This window comes from Amblyomma americanum, chromosome 7, assembly GCF_052857255.1.
Source record: "Amblyomma americanum isolate KBUSLIRL-KWMA chromosome 7, ASM5285725v1, whole genome shotgun sequence".
NCBI lineage: Eukaryota > Metazoa > Arthropoda > Arachnida > Ixodida > Ixodidae > Amblyomma > Amblyomma americanum.
The window spans coordinates 61,522,198-61,549,742 of NC_135503.1; the positions used below are offsets into that span (position 1 = coordinate 61,522,198).

A 27,545-nucleotide genomic window follows, 5' to 3' on the forward strand; every position below is an offset into this window, starting at 1 on the left:
CTTTATTCCTTCCCTTACGGCGCGATTCAGGTGCCCGCCGATATATGAGACAGATGCTGCGCCATTTCTTTTCTCCCAAAACCAATTATTATTATTGGTATAGCTGTATCTAGATAAATGCTCAGCCGATATTGACTCACGCAGAAAATAATTGACTCCCACAGAGGCACGCAAATCTGCAGGAAAAGGAAGAGAGCAGAAAAGAGAGAGGAGTGAATAGACAGGTGAAAGCGTTTGGTGTCTCCCATGTGGTTTATTTGGAAAGCTTCACGACTGACAGCAAGCGACAGCGAATTCAACAACGCTCCGACACTGTTATTTGGTTTGTCGCAGCTTTGACGGTCGCTGTCTTCTTGGTGATCATGTTCGTTGTGATATCCTCCTCGCCTCTCAAATTTGCTATCACTGCCCTAACAGTTGTACATGACGTTGTTCGGTCCACTGGCTGTCCTTTTCGACATCCGTCCAGAAGTATCTTTGGGAACATCAGCATATAAATCTAGAAGCCGACGTATACTACTCTTCTCCATTGGCAGCAAGCGGTAACGGACCTAGCAATGCTCAAACGCTGTTCTTCGGTTCGTCGCTGGTCAGTGTCAGATTGTTTAAGCCTCTTTCTCGCGTTTTTAACTATTTCGCCGTTGCTGCTTCCATACCATGCTTTTATTTCTCTTTGTGCTGCTTTGGGCGCTTCAATAACGGGTATTGTTTAGACCCTGCAGGATTTGAATGGCGAGATGTGCGCCGAATAGCAGACAGTGAATGAAAGCATCAATGACAGTTCCGAAGGAAGACGGCATTGCTCTAAGACAATAACAATGCAAGAGATCAACTGAGTAAAGCAGAGGAGCGGATCACGGGCATGGAGCGTTGTAGCCGATTAAACAATGTTGAGATTAAGCGACTGCCTACGACATAAAACGACAGAGCAGTTAAGATTGCTATGGAAGGAGCTGAGCTGTCTAAGATTAATATAAGTGAATCTGACAGCGACGTTCCGCACAGTATCCGGAACTGGAAAGGCAATGAGGCCAACGTGATCATCCGGTTGATATCTTCACGATGCATATCTTATTGCTGCTAAGGAATCGAAGCTCAACAGTGCTGCTCTATTTGATAGGTCTATCCGGCTTATAACAGTTTATATAGGGGCTTATAAATTTTATTTCTGCCGGTCGATATTGGTTGACGGGCGGCGAAGCCCGTCAAGCAGTAGGACAACACTGCTTTTTTTTTTGCATGCCTCCCCCCCCCATCAGGTGGGCTTGACAATGCCCTAACATTTTTCGGATACCGGCATGCAACCAAATTTTTCACTCAGGCAGACCAGGCAGGTTTGTAGCAAGAGGACCTGCTTCCGCGAGCTGTCATCTGTACAGGGACAGGCCTAACTTTTGCAACCTATGCAACGATACATTCGCTATACGAAAGATGAAAGGTTTTCTCAAAAAGTCACGAGGACATGGTGAAACGAGAACTAGGAACTCCTATTTTATTTGCTGTGCCGTGGCACGGAAAACATTAGACGATGACACAAACAATAAGTACTTTATGCCAACTTGTATGGAACAAAATACACAGGAGAGCCAAGTGTGCTGATAAGCGCTTGCGAGTAGTGCTTCAATAGGTGGAGCTTTGTGGAGCGTCCGTAAAAAGCCGTTGCCGAGCAAATACAAGTGACGCCATCAAAAGCCCTTATACAAAGTGCGAGAAAAGAGGGGCAGAGGAAAGAGCGCAGGAAAACATCGAGCCTGTGGCGCCAGCATCTGTGTGTGCGTCAAATGCGTTGCGTGCATTTCATATCTGCACTTCATCTGTGCTCCCTCTATGTGCAGTCTGTGCTGAGTTGGTCCTTGTGTTAGACAATGTAAGTACTTGGGCGAGTTGGTTTCTATATTCCATAACTACAGCGCAACGAACGGGACGTAGAAGAAGAACACTGGAAGCGCCAAAACACAGTGCTGTTAGGCGTTATAGAGTTAGGCGTTATAACGGTTGGGTGCAGGTTTGATGCAACCCGCTTGTAGTGTTTCTTGCGCATGCATGCTTACTTGCAAGAGGCAAGCTGGAGTTTTCGGATACAACGTACTACAAAGTCGACGACACCGTTAGGCACGCAGAAAGAGCCCTGCTGGGCAGTAGCTATAAAAGCGTCTTCTGCCTGCTACCCGGGGATGGAGGACTGCATCATGGCCAGTTCCCGACCATGACGACGTGTCCCTGCTGCCTGTCGCCTGCGTGCTGTTCCGACTCCTGAGCGACGGCTGTACCTCCCCAGCACGGCTGGTAGAATGGGAAGGGCGGAGATTCCTGCACGAACAGGGGTCGCCGGCCAAACTGGCCGAAGGCTGGGTAGCAGTCGCTGAGGACGTGGCCTCCTGGGCCGACCGTGGTCCAGACGGCCTTGTCGGCGCGCTTCCAACCATGCCGAAGGCTGATGAACGGGCGTGCCTGCGAAAGCGAAAGAATGGAAGCGGTGATTCAGTGCACTGAACACTCTGGGTGTTTTTCTGTCCTTTTGGCCGAAAATTTCGTCTTTTCGTAGGTAAACTGCGCTGCAACAGCCATGAGACCTCTTGGAGTCTAGTAAATGTATCGAAATTAACGATTACACTGCTGGCAACCGTCCCTTAGGACGCAACTGGTCGTCCGATGCGAACCACGTAGGGGCGCAGCCGTTTATTCAAGGACAGCTGCAGCATACAAAAGAAAAACATTCCGAACCAACGTTGGTATTCAATCTAATTTCTCGTCTGTTGGGAGCCGGGTGCGCTACCCACTAGACCAGGAATACTTGTTCTGTTATTGCTACAACCGATTTCCTATCATATAGGCCATTACGTATGTATCTTAGAAGAGGTAAGCGTAGTCGGGCAACGAATCATAGCTTGTATTGCTATTATTCAGGCAAAGTGTGTTTTTTTGTTTTCATACGCTTTCGCAGCAGACTTTGATAAGGTTTCAAACATAGCCCACTTGCTTATAACGGCGCTCTTCGCGCAAAATACTGAGCGAGCAGTTTGCCACTTCAAAGCACGCTTCGATGTCATACAGTATTATACAATACAATTAAAGCAAGGAAATCAGATTGCATATATCTTGGATATGTAAAGAACTTCAGGCCATGTGCGACGGGGATAATTTCAGACGTTTAAACACTTGGAATGCAACTGGAGGATATGCTCGGAAGGGAAACACAAGTGCGAGCGACTATCTGGGTCTCAAAGGGAGAATAGTGATGAAACACCCCTGACGACATAAAGTCGAAGATGCTATAAACGCAAGTTATTGGTTGCGGGTGCGTACCTATCGGCTGTCTGTGCTACCTTTCACGAAGGATTATCCTTTGATTAGCTTGGCTCCTGATATCTCGAAAGGCAAAAGACAGTACTGACAGAATATTTTTTCAAGCCTCTCTGCAAGACAATACATGGCCTGCAAGACGCTAGTAATTTGAAACTGCTAGAAAGTATTGTCTTGTTTCCGTCGGGGTTTCTTAATTCCATCATCATCCCTGCCGCGGAGCCCGGCAGTCTTAACAATCACAGCGACAAGTGGGCACTGACTTTCGTCTTGAGGGTGAAGTTCGCGGCAATGTTGATAGTTTGCTGTGGGTTCAAAGGAAAGCGATGCCTTAAATAAGGAAAAGAACAAGGCAAGGGCCGAACGACTCGAAGGATCCTCCGGTAACAAAAGTTCTTCCCGAATTCTCGGGCATACTCAGATAAGGTATTTATTTATTTCAAGATACCCCTAAATGCCCTCCTCACGAGCGTATTACATCAGGTGCTATCATTTTTACAATTAATTGTCTTGGTTCATCAGTAAGTGCTACCGCCAGCTGCCACAGCAGGGCTCACTGCGATCGCGGATGGTCGAAAGGAGGCCACAATCTGGTAGAGGGGTTTGAGTGCTTCGTTAGGCCTGATGACTTCGGCTCATAAGGGAGAGCATGCGTTACCAATCAGCGCGCTGCCAATCCTCTGCTTTCTCCCTGCAGCTGATCTGAGTACCTTGCTGTCATTTGGCCACGACCACGCGTAGTGGTCCCGGGCGGTGCCAGCCGGTGGGCGGAGCTTCCGCGCTCGGCGGCGGGTGCGGGCCCAGCGAGCGGCGAACTCGACCGGTACGAGAAGTGAGGAGGCCGCGGTGCCCAGAAGCAAGAGCAGGAATGCGCTCTCCAGCTCCGAAAGGCCAATGGGCTTGGAGAGGCCGCGTGTCTCGGCGTCGTAGTCACGGATGCAGGCGTGTGGCTTTTCGCGGTGGTTCTTCAGCAGGAAACGCAGGTTGCCCGAACTGCGCAGCTCGAAGAAGCTGCATGTAGAATATAGGGGATGGCACGTGGGTTATGGATTATTGTACGTGCAGCAGGACACATATAGAATAGCTGCAGGATGACCATGGTTTATTGCACTTGATGGGAGGGTTAATACACGTGGAGCGTATCGCAAGGAGCATAGGTGCACGTTGAGTGCAGGTTATGGCACTTAAAGGCTCGGTTACTGCACAATCAGCACGGCACTTTAAGCACAGGTGCCAGTGAAGCATAGTTAACTTGACGCGAAGGGAGGATTACTACACATGGAGCATAGCCCATAGAGCATAGGTGGACGTTGAGCCCAGGCTATTGCACCTGAAGGCAGTGCTAATGTACACTAAGCAGGATACATTTAGAAATAGCTGCACGTGGGGCATAGTTTATTGCACGTGAAGAATGCGTTATTATACGTGGAGGAAAGTATATATAGCATAGCCGCACGTGAAGCACAAGGTATCGCACCTGAAAGCAGGGTTACTGCATAACGGCCCTTTGAGCTTAGTTGCATGCGAAGACAAGGTTGCTGCATATGGAGTATATAACATTAGAGCATCGGCGTACGGGGTGTAGAAGTCTCATGGTGAATGACCTCACTGAACAGTATTAAGAGACAAGTGTGCTGAGTTATAAGTTCATGGATATATTGCTTGGATAACAGACTCGTTAGGTGAGGCACTGATTCGTCTTGTCCCAAGGAGAATTTTCGGTACAGATATTACTTGGTCAGTAACTGACGATTGAATGATGTGCGCCGCATTGAACAGTTGAACAAATCATTGATTGCTGCAACCATCCACAGATGTCCAATTGATATCGCGCTCCAAAGAAATCTGAGAAAGCCCAATCCCTTGTGCTGTGGCAAAGTTTCCTGCTAATATTAAGGCTGCGACGTGCACACACGAGCGTGTGCAGAGCAGTTACATTGCTACAAGTGCGCATGTCCAAACCTTAAATAAAGTATGAGAGAACGAAATTGGCGAGGTTTTCTTATTTAAGTGAAATCATGGGCCTACCAATTGCTTTCTACTTGGTGCCACGTGAACGCAGTAGCGCGGAGATTTGCGGCCCACGCAAGCAGCGAATATTCGAAAGGTGTTATCACTGTAGTAAGTTATTCGGGATATCATAATATTTTGCGCGCACCGAATGAAGACTCTGGTTAGAAGAGGGGATTTCAAAAATGTGATTAACTCTACAACCGATGGATTCCTCTTTATAACGGGTTAGATACTCTCAGTGAAACTGACAGCAAAAGCAAAATTAAATAAATGTAAGGTATTCATTTTGATTCTGTGTAGCTAACAGAGGTATCCCAAAACGATTCTGCTTATTTCTGGAAAAGAAATGTAGCAAAATATGCTCCGGTTTTCGCGCCAGCAGACACTTCGTTCGGGAAAACGTCCCGTTGAAGTGCACTATTTGTGAATGTGCGGCAGTTGTTACAACTAAATAGTGAGCCTAAGCACAGCTTTGATGCTATACAAACGGATAGCATTAAATCGCTTGAGCTTGGTCTGTTCGACTAAGCGGCTGCTGATAATCGCATTATGGTAACGTGTCAGTAAACTCTGCTGTTTAATGTAATCACATGTGCAATTTTGCTCTTGAACGTAATCGCATGCGTAACATAAATGGTGCCGATATCAATGATCTGTCATTTCTCTAGCAATGGAAGAACGTACAGTTTCACGTCGTTATAAGTCCAAGGGGATCCGCGACTTCTTCGTCATAGCCGTTGTTTCGCTAAAATGGTATGGGACCTTGATTGCAACTGTCGCATGCCAACGCGCTTACCTGCCCCTGTGTATACCGGAACAACATGAACATCAGCCGAACAACGTCTGCTTCAGGATAAATTCCTTTCCTATATATCTCAAAGAAAAACCTCTCCTGTGATAGCTGCACCCACCTTATCCCCGAAAACTATCTAATCTCATCAGCCCACCTAACTATCTGCCGCCCTTGCTACTCCTGCCTTCTCTTGGAATCCACTCCGTTGCCCATGAAAACCATTGGTTATGTTCCCTTCGCATTACGTTTCCTAACCATGCTAATGTTTTCTTCTCTATGTTTACATGAATCTCATTAACTCATGCTTGTTACCTGGTCCATTCTGCTCTCTTCCTGTCTATTACCGTTGCACTTAATATTTTACTTTCCATAGCTCGCTGCGTTTTCCTCAATTCAACTTCAACCCTTTATCTAGCTCCCCCCTCCCTTCTACCCGTTCCTGCTTCATACATGAGAACCGGTGAGATACAGGTGTTGTATACTTTCTTTTTGAGGAATATTTGAGAACTTGTCAGATGCACTCCATCTCATTCTTATTCTCCTAGCCATTTCACTCTCCTGGTCCGGATCTGCAGTAACCACCTGCCATAACTACATACAGTCACTGATCGCTTCCAACAATTCGCTGTCAATCGTGAACTGCTGCTCTCTTCCGAGACTGCTGAACATTACTTTAGTTTTCTATTATACTTAGGCCCACCTTTCTTCTCTGCCTCTCTAGGGCTTTGAGTATGCTTTTCAATTCTTTCCCTGGGCTACTTGGCAAGGCTATATCATTAGCGAACCGTTGTCACATATATTAAGGAGCCTAAATTAAATTTTAAAGGAAAAAAGAAGGTGTGAAGAAGACGTGAATTAACCGAAGAATAAAGAAGAGGAAGAAGAAGCATTCGGTGAGGTGGAGAGAGATGATTGGTGGAGAAGAGAAGACGACGACAAGGCTTACGTGGACTAACACCGAGGCTATAAAAGGGCGAGTGAGAGCGAGGCACTGGGGAGGGGGGGGGGAAACCGCAGAGAAGCGGAGACTCCGGCGGGTCAGGGACACTTTGGCTGGAAGAGAGCGACGCCGGCTACTGCTCCGGTGAGCTCGCGTTCTACGACTCCGCATCGTGGACTTCCTGCCGTGCCTGAGCCCGTTCCGGGGAGTCAACAGAGGACGCTACCACCTGCTACGGCCAGGGGTATCTCCAGCGGTGTTGCCACCCATCCGGGTGGTGCCCCCAAAGCCAACAACACCGGGATCACCTCCACGGGCGCTTGGACCTGGAGCTTGTACGACGTAGCCAGCGACGCCAGCCCAAGCGCGTCGAACGCCGCCAGCGACGCCAGCCCAAGCACGTCGAACGCCGCCTCAACGCCGGATACTGGATCCATACAACGCCGCAGCCGCACCGAATCAACCGTGAGCACGAACGCCGGCCGCTAATAGTAGAACGCTAGTAGCAGACGCTGGTAGCAGTGTGCCCGGGTCGCGTGTATTTATAGTCTTTGTGCTTTGTGTTAGTGTTGTTAGTTTTGTGTTCTAGTGTGTGTGTGTCACGTAGGGTGTATTAACTAATCGTTTGTGTGGGTACACCCGTCACCTAGTCCGTTCTTTCGGTCCGAGTGTTCTCCGGGGAGATCCGTGACAACCGTAGATTATGAAGGTTTTGCCCATTAACTGCTACCCCAATTCTTTCAAGTTCCCTGAACACGTATTGTAAACATGACGTGAATAGTACCGGAGATATCTTGTCTCCTCTCCTGACGTTCTTCCTGATGGATATTGTATCACTTTTCCTGTAAAGGACTGTGATCGCTGTGCAGGCTTCTAGCTAGGGAAGTGGGATGGGGAGGTGGGCGCTTTTGGTGGGCAGATGACTTTACCCCTCCGTCTTTGAATTCGATTTCACCGTTATTAATGCGTTATCATTAGAACCCCGCTTAGCGCAAAAAGTCTCCGGAAATGGGGGAGGGAGTTTCCTCAGGGAAGAGAGGCAACGTGGAGGAAAGTGGTGAGAGGGAGATAGAAGGAGAAAAGAAGGAGGGCGAGGTTGAGGACAGGAGGAAAAGGCAGAGAGGCAGACTCGACGGAGAAAGATGGGCGGTGAGGGGGAAACTGGTCACCAATAAGAACCGAGGGGCGCGCAGAGTGGCGAGGGGGTACGGCTAGTCGCAAGGTGATTATTAGACTAGATCACACCTAACGCCACCAGTGCGGGGAGCACTAATGCTAACGCATATTTGATGGCATGAATCGCGTTTATCGCCTGTGAGCTTTTTCATTTTGCTGTGCGTGGTTTAGAGGATGTAGGTAGGTGGGTGGATGGCTGGCGGCGTTTCTCATGAATAGGATAGGATAGGAAAACGTTTAATATCCAACAGAAAGAGGGTAGCCAGAGGGCTACCCGCCTAGACGACGGCCGAAAGGTCTTGACTCTCGGCGGCGGCTTCGGCCAGTCGGACGAGTTGTAACTGAGTCGCCGGGTCGGAGCTCAGTAGTAAGGTCTCCCATTGATCTTTTGTGTTAATACCTCGTCCCTCCCGGGGAGCATGAGGACATTCCCATAGTATGTGGTCCAAGGTGGCCCTAAGTTCGCAGTTCGCGCATTTTTCTGAAAATTGCCCTGGGTACATAAGACTCCAGAGGGCCGGGTTTGGAAATGTGTAAGTTTGTAACCCGCGCCAGTTGATGGCTTGGTATCTGGACAAGGATCTATCCGCTGGAGGAAGTCTAGCTCGTTGCAAACGATAGTGTTGTGTAATTTCTCTGTAGGTCACCATGCGATCCCTGTCTGTAAAGACCACCTCGCTCGGGTCCGCCCGGAAAGAAAAGCCTCGGGCGAACTCGTGGGCCGTCTCATTACCAGGCAGGGATGCATGTGCTGGTGTCCAGACTAGCGTAATTTTCCGGTCTATTACATGACGGCTTAGAATTGTATTCGTAAGAGGGGAGACCCGGCCCCTGCTGAAATTTAGTATGGCAACTTTGGAGTCACTGATGATGTATCTCGCTTTTGTGCCTACACAAGCCAGTGCTATGGCAGCTTCCTCTGCAGTCTCTGGGTTACCCGAGAGTATGGAGGCACTTATTTTGAGGAGTTGTTTATTATTGACGACCGCGACGGTCATCGTGTTCTTACCATACTCAGCGGCATCCACGTAGACCACGTCCTCGTCTTTGTAGGAGCGGAAGCGTTTCTCTAGCGCCTCTGCCCGCTTGGCCCGGCGCACTGAGTGATGAATAGGATGCATATTCCTGGGTAATGGGGGTACAACTATATTGTCTCGAATTTTTCCGAGCATGTCAACTTTGGCGGTTGTTCTGTTATCTCGGCTAAGATTGAGTTTTTCTAGAATGGCCCTGCCGGTTGTGGTCCCGGCTAAGCGTTCGATTTGGGACGTTCTCACTGCTTCCGTAATTTCTTCCAGGGTATTATGCATTCCCAGCTCTAGGAGGCGGTGAGTGGATGTACGGATGGGCAATCCTAGAGCTTGTTTCGTGCATCGCCTGATAATTCCATTTATTTTTTCCTTTTCTGAAACTTTAAGATCAAGGAAGGGGGCAGCATACGAGATACGGCTTACTACGAACGCCTGTACCAGCCGTAGGAGATTATGCTCTTTCATGCCGTGTCTTCTGTTGGCAATCCGCTGTATGAGCCGCATAGTTTGTTGCGCGCAGTTTTCCATCTTAGTTATTGCATCACCGTTATACCCGTTGCTTTGTATAATCATTCCTAAAATTCTGATTTTTTCAACATGAGGAATCTCCGCCCCTTGAGTTTGTAATTTGATGTTAGGGATGGTTCTAGTTTGTCTTTGATGCAGAGGTCTATAAAAAAGAAGTTCAGACTTCTGCGGCGAGCATTGCAAGCCCCTACGGCTGACATAGTTTTCGACCTCATTTATGGCCTTCTGTAGCGTACTTTCGATGTGCGCGTCGTGGCCACGGGTCATCCACATGGTGATATCGTCCGCATACATGCAGAAATTCAAGCCATCTATCCCCTCCAGTCTCTTCGGGAGCCGTATCATGGCCACGTTGAAGAGAATAGGGGAAAGTACCGAACCCTGAGGGGTGCCTATGCTGCCCAAGTGTATGTCTTGAGACTGACTTTCACCAAAGTGGATGCGCGCTATCCTGTCCGAAAGGAAATTGGCAATGTAGTTGTATGTGCGCTCCCCGACGTTTAAAAGAGCCAGGTTTTCTAGTATCGCCTCGTGTTTTACATTATCGAAAGCTTTAGTGAGATCAAGTCCCACTATTACTTTCGCATCCAGCGACTTAGTGTCTAATATGTCATGTGTGAGCTGTATCATGACATCTTGCGTGGACAAATGCGATCTAAAACCTATCATCGAATGGGGGTATAAGTCGTTGTCTTCCATGAAATTGTTTAGTCGCGTTTGTATGACATGTTCCATCAGTTTTCCAACGCAAGAGGTGAGGGATATAGGTCTTAGATTTTCTAGATTGAGCGGTTTCCCTGGCTTAGGTATGAAAATTACCTTAGCGGTTTTCCATTGTTGGGGAATCTCACCCTTCTCCCAGCATTCTTGCATGAAATTGGTCAGCGCCGTTATAGATTTGTCATCTAGGTTTCTAAGCATTTTGTTGGTTACACCATCGGGTCCGGGGGCTGATTTGGTTTTCAGTTTTAGTATTTCTGCTCGAACCTCGAATTCGTGAATAGGGGCGTCTAGGTCGCTGTTGGATTTACCCTCATAGCGCGGTAAGGTAGTTTTGGTGGCGGAGCCTATATATCGACAACGAATTGCATCGAGGAGTTCCTGCTCCGAACCTTCAAATTTATAACCTAATTTCTGTAAATTTTGTCGCTGTGTTAATTTGCTACCTTCTGGATCGAGGAGGTGCCGAAGGAGGTTCCATGTTTTGGCGAGGCCGATATTGCCCTCAAGCTGGTCGCACATTGTTTCCCAGTTCTGATCGCAGAGTCTAAGTGCATATGCCTCAATCTCTTTGTTGTGGCGCGCTAGGCGTCTTCTGAGATTGCGATTCCACTTTTGTCTCTTTAATCGCTTTTCCATACTAGCTTTAGCCTCCCACATATGAAGAAGGCGGCTGTCTAGTACTTCAATTTCCGCGTTGTCGTCGAGCGTTTTAGTCGCATTCTTGGCGTCCCTGCGGAGTTCCTCCGCCCATTGTTCTATGTTTGTGATTTCTGCCTTTCTCCCGTCCTGGTTACGAGCGTCGCGGAAAGCGTCCCATTCGATAATATGCGGGGAGCGCGTTTGGCGCTTGGCAGGGCCAACGTCAGTTTCCGTGACAAGTATGTAATGGTCACTGCCTAGGTTTAGCAAGGAGTTGGACCAATTAGCTGTACCCGCATTCTTCACCAGGGTGAGGTCTGGGGACGTGTCAGCGCACACGCTGTTACCCATTCTTGTGGGGGTAAGAGGATCCGTGAGCAGGGTGAAGCCCATTTGCTGTATGTCTAGCCATAGCTCTCTCCCCTTCGAACAGGGCCGCGGGTAGCCCCACGCAGGGTGGTGGGCATTGAAGTCACCTAGGATAACCAGTGCGTGCTTGTTGCCCATACGCATCACTTTCCTGAAGAGGGAGTCGAATTTAACTTTCTTTTGACTTGGAGTGCTATAAATATTCAGAATGAAAAGACTGCGTTGAGTCTTTGTGGCCGGAATAAGTTCGACGAGGACGTGCTCTATGTAGCGGATGCCCGTGTCATGTTCAATGGCCGTAATGTTCCTTCTAACGAATGTGGTAACATTAGGTTTGTCGCCTGTGGCGTTAAAAGCTTGATAACCAATTAATTTTGACGCGCCTCCAGTCTCCTGGAGGGCGATAACCTCTGGGTGGACCTTCAGAGACGCAAGGAGCTGCTGGAGGATCGGCCTTTTGCGCCGATACCCCCGGCAGTTCCATTGCCACAGCAAGTAGTTGTTATTCTTTGTGTATATGGCCATGTTGAATTTGCTGAATGGTATGTTCCACAGTTTGCTGCCATATATTGATGGCTAAGAGCTCATTCCTGTGTCCTTGTGTTACGTCTGTAAGTCCCTGTATTGCGGAGAGAATCGACTGAATTTGGTTTTGCATGTTAGTTTCCAATGCCTGAAATTGCGCTTGTATTTTGGTATCCAGGGCCTGAATCTGGGTCTGAATGTTGGTCTCCAGTTTATGGCAGACTTCCTCCAGCGTAATTTCGGGTTGTGCGCCCTCCAACGATTTTCTCTTTGGAGGGCGCACAACCCGAAATTACGCTGGAGGAAGTCTGCCATAAACTGGAGACCAACATTCAGACCCAGATTCAGGCCCTGGATACCAAAATACAAGCGCAATTTCAGGCATTGGAAACTAACATGCAAAACCAAATTCAGTCGATTCTCATGAGTGAAGGTGCGGGAATGTGGGAAGGTGGATAGAAAGTGTCGGTGGGTGGGTTGGCATCGCCCTTGTGCAGGCGTTATATATGTGAAGCTTCGGAACTAGGGGTATGCTCCGGAGGGTGGATTCTACACTCACCGAGGATTGACACAGATAACGCCGGCATTTTCGACAAGTGCGGCTGTTACTGCTGTCGCAGTTAAAAACCCTTAGAAATAAAGCCCTTTTTTGTTGCTATTTTCTTGATTCCTTGTCCTGAGGCGATGGATGTCGGGCATTTTTGCCATCATTTCGCTTCGCGATACACATTATTACTAAAACATTCAACGAGAGACCTACTCGTGGTTCAGGTTAGCGACGAAAGGGCTTCCCTTGCGTGTGCCAATCCCAATGAGGAGGCGCAGGATGTTATCTCGGAGTATGGCCAAGCGACAGCGACGGTATCTCTGGCTCCGGTAGTCTGCCATGACGAGCGCGTCGAGCAAGATCTTGTCCGCTGCGAACGGGAAACAGAAAAATTGGCGGTGGTTTAGCTCTGGTTAAACCTGGAGTGACGCGATAGTTACAGCTGGCCGAGTGGAACTTGCTCAGTTATATTGCAAAGTCAGTCTTTCGACGCGCCGTTTCGCTGGGCGTTCCTTCTTAATCTTCGTCCCACTTCACACGGGGCATGCGCACAGCTGTGGCAGCTAGGTTGCGCCGGCGCGCCGCGCCGCCGGCAGCAGCAGCTGCTCCGCACCACGTGGCTGGTCACGTGACCAACCACGTGACAGCGTGGCGGCGCAGCCACGAGGTGGTGACGCAGCCACACGGTGGAGGCGCCGCCACGGCAACTGCGCCGCCACGCTGAAGGCTCGAAATGCTACCGTAATGTAGCTATCGCTACAAAAACGGTGCGCGAGAGAGATTACACAGCTGTGAAACGCTGCACCGAAGAGGTACCGGGATCAGAAACAACAAGAAAAAAACACTCACTCGACAGTTATGATAATCGGTAATGCTAATTTCCGGGACGGCTGTGGATGTTTTTGGATTTCGCGATATACTAAGCTTAAGGACTAGAGACAGACATTACTTTATGTCACTATGTTACCCATCCTTTCAGTTTTAAGACAACCTTGCGTTTCAAGTAGCACTTCTTTACCAGTCCTTGATAGTCATGACAGATGCCTTGTGATTTGAGAAGTTGTGGCAGATGTGTTCAGGGCGCTGGACTCAGGCCCGATTATGAAAGACGTCATTACGTGTGTTTCGGAATGTCGTCGCAGTAGTGGCAGGAGCTGCCAGGAAGAAGAACGGGCAGGAGCAGTGGATCTCGGAGCCGGCGGCTCTGAGCCTGTGCTCGGGCAACGCATTTAGCCTCCGCGTTATATGAAGCACTAGTACCGGTTGCATTTCTCATTGGGCAGAAAGAATATCCTACCTCCACGTTAATCACTCGTAGCCCTCCGAAGGGCGGTAACCGCCTTCCAGTTACAACGGCCGTTTACACCGATGGTCAATACAAGGAACGGACGCCTAACAGCTGCGCTGCAAGACAATGGTAGCTAACTTCTGTTTCGTTCACTCTGTAGGCATATGATCGGAGATGTTTCATATGTTCAGCCTTGGCCTTTGTGTCAGGGTCGCCTTGGACAGCTCGGATAACTTGGCCATAGGGTGGCGTAGAAAAAAGCGACATACAGGGTGCCCCAGCTAACTTTAGCCACGGTTGAGAAATATGCCGCGTAACCCTAAGACAACTAGACCAAATGCATGTTGCTGGCCATTGTATGGTGCAAGTTTGAATTGCCCGCGCGAGGTCATGTGGTTGTGACATTAGGACCCTGTCGGCCAATCCCGATCTTCTCGTCACGCCAACGCCGACGCACTGCGATTTCTGCAGTGAACAACACCCTTAGTTGTATTGTGTTAATGAATGCGTCAAGCAGAATAAAAAAAATAACTCAGAGATGCTCAGATAATCTGATGTGAAGAACTGCGTAAGCAGAATGTTCTTTTATGATGATGCATTTCCATTTGATGCTTTTCCATTTCGCTGTATCTCTGCGTAAAAGTTCAGCCAAGTAACTTCTCTTTTCTTTGGTTGGCATTTATGTCGGGATAATAATTTTACTTTTTAGGTTTCCTGGTTTTATGCTTCTCTAATGCCTTTTTAACGCTTTTGAGTATCTTACATTATACACATTTCGCCTTAGCTGGCAATCTGCTTTGGATTAGTCGATGACGTGGGCTCACTTTCGGCACCCCTTTTCCTTTCTTGGGGGCAGCACTACGCCCGCCTTATCGTCAATGCAGATGCAAGGGGCGGCTGTCGCGTTCCCAGCAGGCGCCGGAGGCTACAGCCGGGGGACACGCAGACAAACATCGGTTTTGTCGCCTAATGAAACTAGATTTGTAGATGTCGATCACAGCGGACTGTGATCGTTGGCTGCAGCAAGTGGCTGCATAAAGACCACTGTAAAAACATCTGTGATGCTTAGAAATCTCGGTCGAGTGTTAATAGACATGACAAATTCTCATGCAGAAATTTCGCCACGAGAAAATTCGCAGTGACCTGGCCGAGGCTCATCAACTTCACGATTAAACGCTTTGGCCATGCACTGGGCTTAAACCTGCGGACGATGATAACACTGTCAATCAGACGGTAAGAAATCTGCAGGACACAATGTCCCCAAGGGAACAGGCCTCACAAGTGCACTTATACAGGCGAGTCTATTTACCTATAAGTATAGCCTTGCCCGCTGCCACCGCATCGACAACCTCGTGAACGTCTTGAACTGCGCTGGCACTGCGTTTCTTGAGCCGTCGCCGCAGCATGACGAACTCTTCATTGGACGATTTCTGGAAAAGATCGTTAGAGAAAAAAATTGCCATTTTAATATAACGATTTTGGGAAAACGTTTCGCACTGTTTGCACCATATATTTCAATAATTAACGGGGCGTAGGTGGCGTAAGAATGCCTTTTGAGCCGCCAGTAAAACCTTGACCTTGATCGCGCAGACGTTCGCGTAAGCAAGCTGAGCATCGAGCCGCATGATTGCTAAACAATGTATAAGACTGCAGCAATTAAAACACAACTATGTAGCTCCACGTGCAGCTGCTTTCTTTTCGCAGCGAAATATGTATGTGATACGTTATAGAGGTCCTTCCGTTGCGTAGTCATGCGCACACAAAGAAAGGAAAGCTTAGGAGTGGCCCGCGCTGTCCGAGCTGCATGACAAAAAGTGTGCAGGAAGTCATGTTTTTGCAACGACTGCAGAGAGTCTTTTTACTATTGCGCGGCCAATGGTAACTTTGGGCTTAGCGGCGTCATCTGCTTCATTGTCTGCTGCGCATGCGCAAGCGCGCTGGGTCGGCAGCCGAATATAGAGAGAGAGCTCTCACATGTGGCTTCAAAAAATTCTTTCCTTCCTCCACGCCGCGCCCATGTTGGTTCGCACTGGTTTGCACAGTGTGCTTCAGGAACACTAGTATATAGTAAAGCGTTGAATCTGATTGGCATTGCAGGCTATCGCATCAGAGAGTGCTCGGCGCGCGGGCACTGCAGATTCAGACAGCGGGGGTGAGGGGTTTCGGCTGATGAGGCGAAGTAGAGCCCTGATGTATTAGTAATTCAGAGATGGCGATGCGGTGAAAGGGGAGTAAATAGGTCGAGCAGTGTGCTCCAATGGCGATGCGCAGCGTGCGCTACGTACTAATACCATTTCGATTCATGGCGTTAATTGTCCGAATGGACGATTGTTTCAAGGGCGATGATGGTCAAGAGTTAAAGCGCTGCGACCGGCACGTAGATCGGAAGGAGGACCGCACCGTACGAGTGCCTCATAGAAACAGAGAAAGCCTCTGCACGCCTACTGTGACAATGCCGCTAACAGCCTGGTTCACGCTGCTGCCATGAACGAGGAGCCGCCTTAAAAGCTGAGTAGTGCTGAAGAAGCGACCAACGCCGGGAATGGACACCGCGTTCCTCAAGCGTGCAGGCTACTGTTCCTTGAACTTGGTCAGAGGAACGCGGCAACGACACAAAACCGGAGACCATCAACCTTCTCCATCTGCTATTCTCTTTTGCGTCGTGTACGGACTCCGCATGCCAGAATAGTCTTCCGGCGTTCGTTGCTATAGCTTTCGCTGAGTTCAGCGTTTTACCCAGCATTAACACAAACATTTTTACTTATATTGCTACAAACTGTTTGCAGAAATAAAATGAAATAATTTTAAAACCGCGAACGGAAACAAGCGACCATATTGTATATGTATCTATTTGAAATAGATACTGAGTTTACATTTCGTTTCGATTGACGTCAGCATGACAGCAACAACAGACGAAAGCACCAAGCGGCAAATCACACAAATCCCAAGGTAGTGGGCCTCCATGTCGATGATAGCTTTCCCCACTCATCGCACGTATCGGTTAACCATTGGCTACGATATACAAGCAATGGAAAGTTCCGGTCCCCATTTAGCCAATGGCCTGGCCGCTTCCCACGGAAATTTGAAAGCCGCAGCTAAGTCACCTAAAAAAAGTTACCAATAAAGGTGGACCAAATATATCCGAAATGAAAAATGAACAAATGAATCCTTAAAGAACACGATCCCAGAACTCGGTAGGGAGGCTGCAGAGGCTTTGTAAAGTATATTTGTAATACGTGGTGATGATGTCGCTGACATGGTAGTTTTCACAGCTATAATACGCACGTCCTGCTTTGCTGCAGTGCATTCCAGCCTCGTGCACGCATTCCCTTTGATACCGCTGCTTATAGGTAAGCGCAGTGTGATAGTACCGATATCTCCTGGTGGAGACCCGTGCCGAAAGGGACGTAGAGATGCAAGTCTTCTCTCAGCACCGCTTCGCGGAATGAAGAGACCAGCCACTGCGGCTCCGGCACGGTGAGGAAGGCGATCAGGTTGCTGCTGTAGTAAGCCATGACGATCACCACGTACAGCCACCAGGTGCCCACCACTAGGCGAGATGAGGTGCCCACGGGCAGGTGCACGCCGCCTGCAATCATCAACGTGTTGTCCAGCCCCATCGCTTGAGGCCGCTCAAAGCTGTGAAGCACCAATGCTGAACATCCTATGTCCACTATCTATCACCCAATATTCGAATGTGTGAGAAGGTTGAAGGTTCAAGAATAAAAGGTGTTTACAAAGTCTGGAATTCAGGAGGACTGATCACAAGGCGCATCTTCAAGCTCGGTAGGTTTACTTGCGATAGGTCTGATTGTGCAGCCATTAGAAACTGAGCACTGCTGGCTGAACAGGATTATGGTTTATTGGTTTTTAACGCCCCGAAACGACTCAGGCTAGGAGGGGCGCCGTAAGAGAGGGCTCCGGAAATTTCGACCAACTGGGGTTCTTTAACGTGCACTAGAATCGCACAGTACACGGGTCTCTAGGATTTCGCCTCCATCGAAATTCGACCGCCGCGGCCGGGATCGAACCCGCGTGTCCTTCGGGTCTGCAGCCGAGCGCCATAACCACAGAACTGCCGCGGCGGTGCTCTGGCGGAACAAAAAAGTCAACGGCTAGCGCTTTGAGATGCGGCCTACCTTGCTGCAAAAGGGCACCGTACGTGTACCACACGCAGTTGTGCAGCGTCGAAAGGCCCTGTCCTCTTCGCAAACGGGTAGCCTCTTCGGGAGACCAGTTATAGACCAGCCAGAGGGCGACGCTCACAACAGGAATGCTAGCCAGCACGAGAGCCCAAACCTGCACGTTTTAGCACATCTGAAGTGAGTAGCGTAAGCAAGAAAACAAAACATCGTGCAAAGGACAACACGCCCCACCGTGCAGACAAGAAAGGCACGGTAGCAACAGGATCACCCATTTTTAGCTTGCTTGCAAAAACGTCTGCCAGAAATCCCTGACTGTCGGATCTTACATGAAGGAACTAATGACAGTTATGGTTGTCAGTCCTGCGTTAGTTTTCAGAAACCTCATGCGTGGTGGGATATGTAGAGTTGCCTGCAGAAGTTTTTGAAACTTGGAAGTGACACCTGAATTACAGTTGTCATCTGGGGGCCAAGCAAAGGCGCACAGAATACATTCCTTTGTTTCTGGCTGCATGCCTAGGCTACCAGAAAAAAGAACGTTGTTTGGCGGCTGTCATGTTCCGACAATTTACAGGAGCATGAACCATCCTTTTCGAAAGTAACCAGGCCACAGGGTTCTGTTTTTTAGCCACGTAGCGAAGCACTTAAAACACTTTTTAAGCTCCAGATCTGTGTAAGCTATGGAGAGCCTTTGGCCTCACCTTTCGAAACCTATTTTCCTTAGTGTTCTCTTAAGGGTTCCACTGTAGCGATGAGTTGCCCCAGTTGACCGGTATCTTTTGGCAAAGACCTTGGAGTTCTGATCTAGACGCTTTAGGGTTATCCATGGCTGCTTGTAACCAAATTCCCCAGAGTTCCGTTTACCGCGCTTAGACCAACATACAAATATCATAGGTCTAAGAGAAAAGATGCCTCTAAAAAAAATGCTGCTGCGCATCGTTCACTCCTCTTGAGCGACGCTTGCCTTAAACGGCAAGCATTAGCAAAGAAGCGTGTCTTATAGGGCGTTTCATAACGCTGTTTATGTGCCCGCACCCACTACAACGTTCAGTCCCCCTGACTACACAGCACACTGTGTTTTGGTTTACAGCACGGCGCCAACCTTCCCTGCGCCGCGCGGTGACCACCTGTTGGCTCATGCAACGCCAAAGCACCTGCCGCCAAAACCGGTAAATCACTCTGATCGTGATTTATAGATCGCACACTGATCGCCTCTTCTTATTGCATCGATATGAAAAGCTGAAGCATTTAATCCGACAGCTCAAGTGCTTTTTAAATATATTTGATGTTAAAAATTATTCAATATAGGTTTTTGTTTCAAAAGTCGTGAAAGCTATTCTGGTGCAGTCAGTACAGGATCATAGTGGGGCAAGGAGAGTGCTTAATTGATGAAGTGCAAACTAATTTGAATATCATATATAACTACAATGAACTCAACAATGTTTATCTTGTTCTTGGGCGCGATTATATTGAAAAATTGAAAGCCATAAAAGGAAAGGCGAGCTCAGTTTCATTTATTTTATTTTTTTTTTCTTAAAGGCCCGAAGACATTATATAAGGGGGTAGCAAAATTGTAATGTCGGTTTGAGATATCGAACGTGGAAAACAAGCTTCTCAAAACTTGTCAGGCTGGCTTTCACACTTTTCACGTTTTGCAAATGGCGTCATTGGAAGGTTTAATGCAGGAAGTAGTCAGTCATTTCGCAGGTTTCATGACGTACGAGATATTGACGTTGTTTCCGTGACGACAGCACGCGTAGCGATGCGTTTTGATGAATGCGAAAAGCGAGAAAGCCAACCTAAATTGTCTTTGAAGAGTTTTTTTTTTACGATCGAAATTTCGAACCACGTTGCCGATTATGAACTTTTTGAACAGAGGTCTCACTTTCAATCTCGACGGATTGAAATTTCACGATATAATCTTTTGCACTAAAACAAAAAAATTCAAATTTTGTTAGGCTGATTCGATTTAATTAATCGTCGTTCATTTGCGCTACCTCACGTAAATAATGTTCGCCTTGCTGTATAGTGCATTTGGATAGAGCGCACTCACGTAGCTTTCACCGATGTTAAGACAAACCCGTATCCAATTATTTCCCACACCCGATAGTATATGAGACATGCACGTGATCAGAGACCATGACGACGAATTAAAACAAATTGCGGCACTCGACAGCGGCGATGCTGCTGCGTCATCTTCACTACTTTTCCTTGAAGCGGCTGACCTGTGGCGTATTTTAAGCGGTGCGTGTACGTTAGCGTGCACGCCAGCCACAGAAGCAGGGTATTCTTTCGAAGGCCTGGTATGGCTGTATGTGGCTTCCGGTATGTGGGGTGTAATGCCTCCAAATGGCACATGGATTACCAGGGACGCCGTAATGGAGGGATACGGGCTAATTTAGATTCCCCGAGGCCCTTAAAATGCACTGGCACCGCGCTGCGCACAGGAATTTTAGCATTTCGTATCTACCTGTGTATCCACCCAATGACTCATTTCGTATCCACCCAATGACTCTGGGATAAGCAGCAAAACACTAAAGCCACTGAGACAACATGGCAAGTGAAGTTTGGTTGCTATACCTGCCAACAGCTTTCGAGACGCTCGAGCATTTTTAGGGGTGGATTTGAGAGAGACCCCTGGGACACTTTCAGTATTCTTGGCTGCTGCAGCTGGCTTCTGCACCCGCTTGCCGTGCTTCTCCTACACTTATCCTGGACACCACCACAGCTACAGGCTGCGATACACCAGCAATCGATGCATTGGCACTGGTCGACTCTGCCAAAGCGGCAGCTGATAGGTCACCAATAGCGTCAAGCCCCGAGTGACATACATGATAAGTTCCTGCACAGTATCCCTTTGAGGCCACGTGCGATGCCAAAGCATGTCGGCGTATATCTGCACGCAATCTTTTCCTGCGAGACAATATCACCAGATATCCTTACACAGCTTTGTACGAAACTGCTGACGGATACACCAAAGTCGTTTACACTTTAGACAGATAACTGTCCTGCCAAGCATGAACGCAAGCCCTTGTGAGCTTCATGAAGAAAATTTTTTAAAATACCGAACGTTTACTCCATCTGCGAGCGACAAGGCATAAACCCGGTTTAGTGTTATTTGCTCCACGGCCATGACATGTGGGGTTTGACTTGGGGAGATATATACGTTCTCCCCACTCAATCGCGGCTGACACGGTTCAAAGCTGCCCGGACCCCACCCCGTGATCGCGTACGCTACCGAGCGCACGCCGACCACGGCGGGCCTTGCTCTGAGGGAACAAAGGAACGACACACTGGCTGACACAAACAGGCATTTATTGCTACAGCAACAATAGCGCCAGCCAGCAACCGGGTACGCTAATGAATCAAGGTCGTCCGACTCACCAGCAAGGTTCCGAGCGAATGTTCGCCTGCGCTAGGGCAAGGTATATATACTCCGAAGGCCGGACGGGACGAGTACGGGAGCCTGTCTCCCCGTCGCTTCCTCGCCCCTCCGGCGAAGAGCGGAGCCGCGAGCGACACGTCGGCTCGCGACGATCTAGAGTGCCTCGATGCTAGCGCTGCGCCGTACGACGATCCCGGCCGAAGCGCCCCCTGCCCCCTCACCCGCGCGCGGGCTTTGGCAGTCTCCCGCGCAGCGATGCTGGCGCCCTCTCTTGCCAGTTAATGTAACTGACAAGGGAATGCGTTCATCCTCGAGGTGAGACTGCCGCTGCACGGTGCCTCGCGGGAAGGCAAACACAGGGGGCTGCAGGGCAGGTCCCCACAGAAATTACCGTGTTTTCTCAATATCGTTGCGACTAGCTTGCATACTTTAAGTGCTTCACGTATGAAGACGTTATGCAAGGCTTCAGGAAGCCGGGGAAGCTTGTTTTATTTCTTTCTTCTGAAGGTCTACGACGACAGAGTGACGATTCGTAACGGGTTGGTGTCAGTATGAGACTAACATGGCCTTAGAGAGCGCCGATCCACACGTTGCCATCCAACCATGTGACATCTGAAATTGTCCCAGATAAATAAGTTATTTAATACTGACATCCGTGCAGGACATCCCTGAGGCCTTGGGCGCGGAACGGGTGTCGGGAAGGAACCACATGCAAGAAGACACAAGAGCCGAAAAGCTTACCGATGGCAAGACGAGGCGAACAATGCGGTAACCATTACTTTCAGCGGAAGCGTGAGCAAGAGAACGATTGTAGCGAAAGACATCAAATATAGAACAGTTGAGAACTTCGTCGTTGTCTTTCTTTTGAACTCCAAGACCCCAGTGCAAGGTAGCTGCTTCTTATGGGCAGCGATGATTACTGCCTCAGGTAATACAAGAGACAAATTATATATATATATAGCAAAGGGCTTGCTGCCGGAATCATATCAAGGAGAGACGATGATGAGGCCCCTGTCTTTAAGCAGCAAAGGACAGTGCACTTTCAGTGTTACCAGCGAAGCCAGGTCTGCTTAATTCTGCCGTATCTACACGTTTATGTTGTTACACCCAACAAAGGAAATGTTATCGTTATAGCTCAAGCCAATTTAGCTGTTTTCGTGGCATGATATGTCCCTCTGCTTTATTTATTGTAGTTATGGTGGGACTGTGGGCAAGGAGACAGGCGCAGATGTAGATTTTCTGGGTAGCAGAGAGCTTTCTCTCGTTTATTTTGCCACTCAATTAAAGTGGCAGGATAGGGATACATAGCGTTAAGCACACGTTAATGGACACAAGCATATCTGGCTAAGTCCACAGCACTAGTTTGTAGGCGAGCAGTTGCACCGGTCGAACACTGCGTTTTAGTGAAACACTTCTCTAGTGATTAGCACATTAGTGATGGCAAAGTTGCAAGCCAGCAGAACCCTAAGATGAAAATACTGTCATCTAAATCTGAAGCTAATATTGCCTCTCTCAGGTCCAGTATACGCGAAAAGCTGAATACTAGTACTCATGCCTTTCCCTGCCAGGCAAGGCAGCCGCGGGAACTGAAGCAGTGCATCTGAACTATGGCTGATTCAGAGCGCAAGAGGCTAATAAATTTACTCAATTTCTAGCGAGTAAATTTATGACAGTTTGCTTTGGGTCACCAACGAAAACATTAATATTACGCAGCACAAAAATGTTCAGGGGAATGCTCCGGACGTTGCCTACGAGCGGTCGCTTATTGCAGCAAAACGTAAGGTTTAAATTAAAATAAAAGGACGATTTCGGCGCGGAAGTCAATGCATCTATCCATCGCTCACAACCTCTCCCTATTCCAACAGCTGAGCGCTACCGAACTCGAATGCCGCACTGCTCATCGAGCATTTTCCCTCCTTATAACGCGGCTTCTGAAGGCACTCGTTTTTTTTCTCGACAGAACAGAAGTTAAAGTAACTTGCGATCTCGAGTAGCAGGTGTTGCAATAAATAAACTGGCTATGGGAGAAAGCAGCGGTGCAGTAAAGTTTCCACTTCTCGGTGGACACTTCAACCACACTATTAGGAAAGAAATGAAGAAGAGAGTAAAAGAAGGAAAAAAGAGATAAGCGCCCTGGTGGAGGGTTGCGGGTGAAGTCAGACCACATGGTGCTCACGAGCACTTTTGCACTTCACCTATGTCGAAACAAGGCCCCTGTGGCTGGGAGCGGATCTCGCGTCCTACTGATCAGCAGCCGAACGCTGTAGTAACCACTGAAGAGAGAAGGTTTATTGAAGAGAAGGGCAGGTAGGTTGGCCTGAAAAATAAATACCTGGCCTGCTACCACTGACCACTGAGCCACGCGAGTCGTAAAGCGGTTCAAGACATTTTGAACGTGTATAAAAATAGGGAGAAATTGTTGCCGTGTCTAGACCTCCGTGTCTATACGATTTAGCACGCCTATCGCACGCAATATACCTGCGTAGAGAAGGGCTGGACAAAAAGCATCTTCCGCGAGAGGATCTTGGGCTTCTGCACCAGGATGGCCACCGGGTGGCTGATGAGGCTGTCTGTCATCGAAAAGGATCCCATGCGCTGCTCTGTGATGTCCAGGAAGGTCACCCAGTCCGTGTCCTGGATTTGCGAAGCGGAGATGTGAGGGCTTATGTCTTGATTTACTGCTCCTTTGGTGCGCGGGCGCGCTCAAGCACACACACAGAAATAAATGAACACTAAAGTGATACATTCTGGCAGGCTAAAAAGGTTCAGTCATCGTGCGCATAGCCAAGTACTTCTTTATACTAAAACTGCAGAGGGTAATTTTCTTTCCACTACGGATCATTAATCTGCATTTTAAACTAATGTCAAGATGCACGAACTTTGCGAGCTCACTTTCCTAGCTGCTGCAAACAGTTCTGACCGTCGAACAATTTAGATGAGATCTTCTCGCTTCTACCACGCCAGTTGTTGTCTGAGTAGACCGTTTCTAACAAACGGAAGTTGTTCCTGGACGTTGCACTTTCTTTTTTCGCTCAGTATGCAAGAAAGCGGGTCACTGTAAGTACACCAGAGTGTTTAGACTTTGGTACTGCAGCGGCTGCCGAGTTGTTTGAACATCTGCCTTGCATGCGGGAGGGGCATGGTTCGATCCCCGGTTCCGCCGGGTACCCACCAATGATGCAGTGGGTACAAGCTTTCCCCTGGCCCGGTGGTCGACTTCCTTGGGATGAAATGCGTGGAAAGATGTTTTTTGATCCCATCTTGAGTATAGGCGAAAATACCCTGTGCCATGGTGCGCTTTTCTCAAAGCAGCCCTTGTGCATAAAATAATAATAATCACCATATTTTGACTGTCTCTAAGAACGTCATTTTATTCGTATTTTTCATATCTGCTGCTTTATTATTTTCCGCCATGTCTCTCTGGCTCGAAGCTAGCATTTTTCAAACCAACAGCAGAAGATTATTTGGGTCCTGTGCCTCTGCTTCGCCTAACTGACACATTACTTCCGGCTTGTTCTACATTGGTTCTTACATTCTTAGTATCTCTCCTTCTTTTTCACCGCAAAAACACGTCTGCTCCATGAGTAGCTCTTTGCTATGTTCTTTGCAAGGCTTGAAATAGTGTGGGCGCTCCAAAAGCTGGCAGGCGTAGGATGGAATGCAAGAGAAGAAAACAGCCACTTATACTCGCATTTGTATGCAATCAGTGATCAAAACACTTTACAGAACAGGGTAGCAAGGTCTGCAGAGAAGTCATATGGCTACCTGCCCATAAACAAACACCGGGCGTACTCACCCGCGTGTTGAGCATGCCGAGTGCCCCGCTCCAGTTGTACTCGCCGAGCTTCATGCCGACGCTAGTCGCGTTTTCGAACAGCTGGTAGGACACACTGCACAAGAAACACTGCGGCTAGTGTTTGAAGTACTTGCCTTTTTACTGCGTCGCACAAACGGCGATTTGGAAAACCGTCACACTGTACTTTATAAGAATGCGTGGGCATGTTACCTGGAGTTAACGCCCAGAATATAGGCATGGAGTATGAGGGAAGCAGTAGTGGAGCCAACCACCCCGGCGTTCTCTAACGAGCACTGTCACCGAACATCACACGGGCGTTTTTGCATTTTGCCTCTATCGAAACGCCGTCGCCAGAGCCGAGATTCGCCGCCGCGACGTTGCACTCAGCAGCCGGAAACGCCACAGCCACTGAGCTGCTGGACTGCCTTATGGTTTTGAAACAGCGCATACACAACCCCTCACCCAAGCACGAAAAAATATTGATCACAGGTAGAGTGTCAGAAAATGGGATGTGTTCTTTACATACACTGAGATTATATGTTATAAGCTATCTAGGCATAAAGGACATAATAAAATGTAATCAGATGCTTGAACAGTTGTCTGCTTGGTCAAAGCTTAATCGAATAATGATAAACCCATCTAAAACAAAACCGTTATGTTTATTTCTAAAAATAAACCAGTTTTAGTGAGTAAAGTTATTATGTTAGAAGGTCAGGTAGTTGATATTGTCGGTCATCATAAAATTCTCGGAGTTCATTTTTCTTCAACCTTTCCATAAAGCTTTCTTCAATCGCTGGTGTAGTATCACGCTGTCGTAGGTTGCTTCCATTATCAGTCAAGCTTCAAATATATAATGCCCTCTTTAATTCTCACTTAACATATTGTTCTTTAGTTTGGAGGAAAACCACGCGATCTAATTTAAACAAGCTTGCAGTTATTCAGAAGATGATTGTCCGTTGCACCGCAAATACTACACCTAGTTCATCTTGTAAAGAATCCTTTTCCTTCCTTAGCATTATTTCCATAGATAACCTATACCACTTTCGTTTATTACAGGCAGCCTGCGACTCCTCCCCACAACTAAAAAGCACTATAGCTTTATTGGCGTTTATAAAACAAAGCATTACAAATTCAAACAAAAACACAAAAAATACAGAAAAATGGGCAATCCCGCGTTTTCGCATTTTCTATAAACATCAGTCGTTGACCCATAACCTTCCTGTTGCGCTCAACAAATACTATTCTATTCATGAATACAGTGTCAAGTAGCTGCATTCCTATTTTGCTAATATATGATTTTTACTGCTATTTTTGTTCTGTTAGCGATATTTCACATTGAATGGCGCATTGATGTTATTACTCTTTTGATGTTGTTTTGCTTTGTTTCAGATCTATTTTTGTGATATGCATCGTGTGCTAAATGCTGTGTGTATGATATAGAAATAGTATAGATAAATTTCGTTTGTGAACTTTTTAGGTGAATGTTAATCTATTTGTTGTAAACACACGCTATTGCCATGTATTGGGTCTCCTGGGCCTAATCAAGCTCATAGCTTTTAGCTCAGGAGACCTTTCCAATTTCTGGAAAAATAAAATATGCATGTACGTATATTATGGTCTGTCTGCTTTGCTTCAGAGCACAAAAATGCAGGATGCAATTCTGCCGCCCATATATACCACAGTGTTATATTTGCGTACACAAGATAACTGCCATTTGGGTCACATGCACTGTTGGAAGACTGGAAAGGGTTATCGCAAATATCGTGTATAAATTGCAGAACTGAAGCCTTGTGGGAAAACATTTTTTTTCATAGCTTGTCCGTACCTGGCGTAAGTCCGTAGGGTCAGTGTGGAGTCTATTAAACCGTAAGGGCGCAGAAACATCAATTTTTTTCTGTCTATTTTTTTTTGCAAGAGTACACGTTTTGTACCACAGGTACAAAGTATTGCGCAGCCTCACAAGTCTTTCTTATTATAATTAACCAGGCACATGGATCAAACAAGGGCAATAATTTCTATGTCCACGAAAAGCTCAGCTTCTTTGTCGTATTCTCCCTGAATTCTTTTTTCGAGGTCTACAAAAGCCTGGAGACGTGCCCGTTTTTCCAAAAGTAAGAAACCGGCACGCTTTGCTTTTCCGTCGTATTGTGGCGTCGTATAGTTGATTTGGAGCACTCTCAATTTGAGTAAGGTAAGGAGAACCCTTGTTCTCACGTTTCAAGACCTTTTCACTTTTAGTAAAGTCATGTGCGCTCCATTACATAAGTGTGAAGAAAATCGGAAGGGACACGTACTTAAGCTCCGACTTGAGGATGTGACGCGATAGCGTAATGGGTTAATTCCCATA

At 47.8% G+C, this 27,545-nt stretch overlaps 1 protein-coding gene across 1 annotated transcript; it reads right to left on the reverse strand.

Annotated features, from left to right (window-relative positions):
* Positions 1-1,457: 1,457 nt before the first annotated feature.
* LOC144097150 (ionotropic receptor 93a-like) lies at positions 1,458-25,289 on the reverse strand. Its single transcript, XM_077629925.1, has 8 exons — positions 25,199-25,289; positions 23,881-24,036; positions 18,015-18,174; positions 17,247-17,464; positions 15,185-15,305; positions 12,801-12,957; positions 4,014-4,314; positions 1,458-2,451 (listed from the first exon to the last, which is right to left on the reverse strand). Exons 1-8 carry the CDS (start codon positions 25,250-25,252, stop codon positions 2,188-2,190), a joined length of 1,431 nt encoding a protein of 476 aa, XP_077486051.1. The 5' UTR covers positions 25,253-25,289; the 3' UTR covers positions 1,458-2,187.
* Between the last annotated feature and the right edge of the window lie 2,256 nt (positions 25,290-27,545).

Bases quoted from the DNA above. Each gene is read 5' to 3' on its own strand.
- LOC144097150 (XM_077629925.1), bottom strand. From the start codon at position 25,252: ATGAAGCTCGGCGAGTACAACTGGAGCGGGGCACTCGGCATGCTCAAC. The intron at 17,465-18,014 runs GTAGGCCGCATC...TGATGATTGCAG, and splicing joins CGGTGCCCTTTTGCAGCAAG to GCGGCGTGCACCTGCCCGTG. The intron at 12,958-15,184 runs GTAAATAGACTC...TCCCGTTCGCAG, and splicing joins GGGCAAGGCTATACTTATAG to CGGACAAGATCTTGCTCGAC.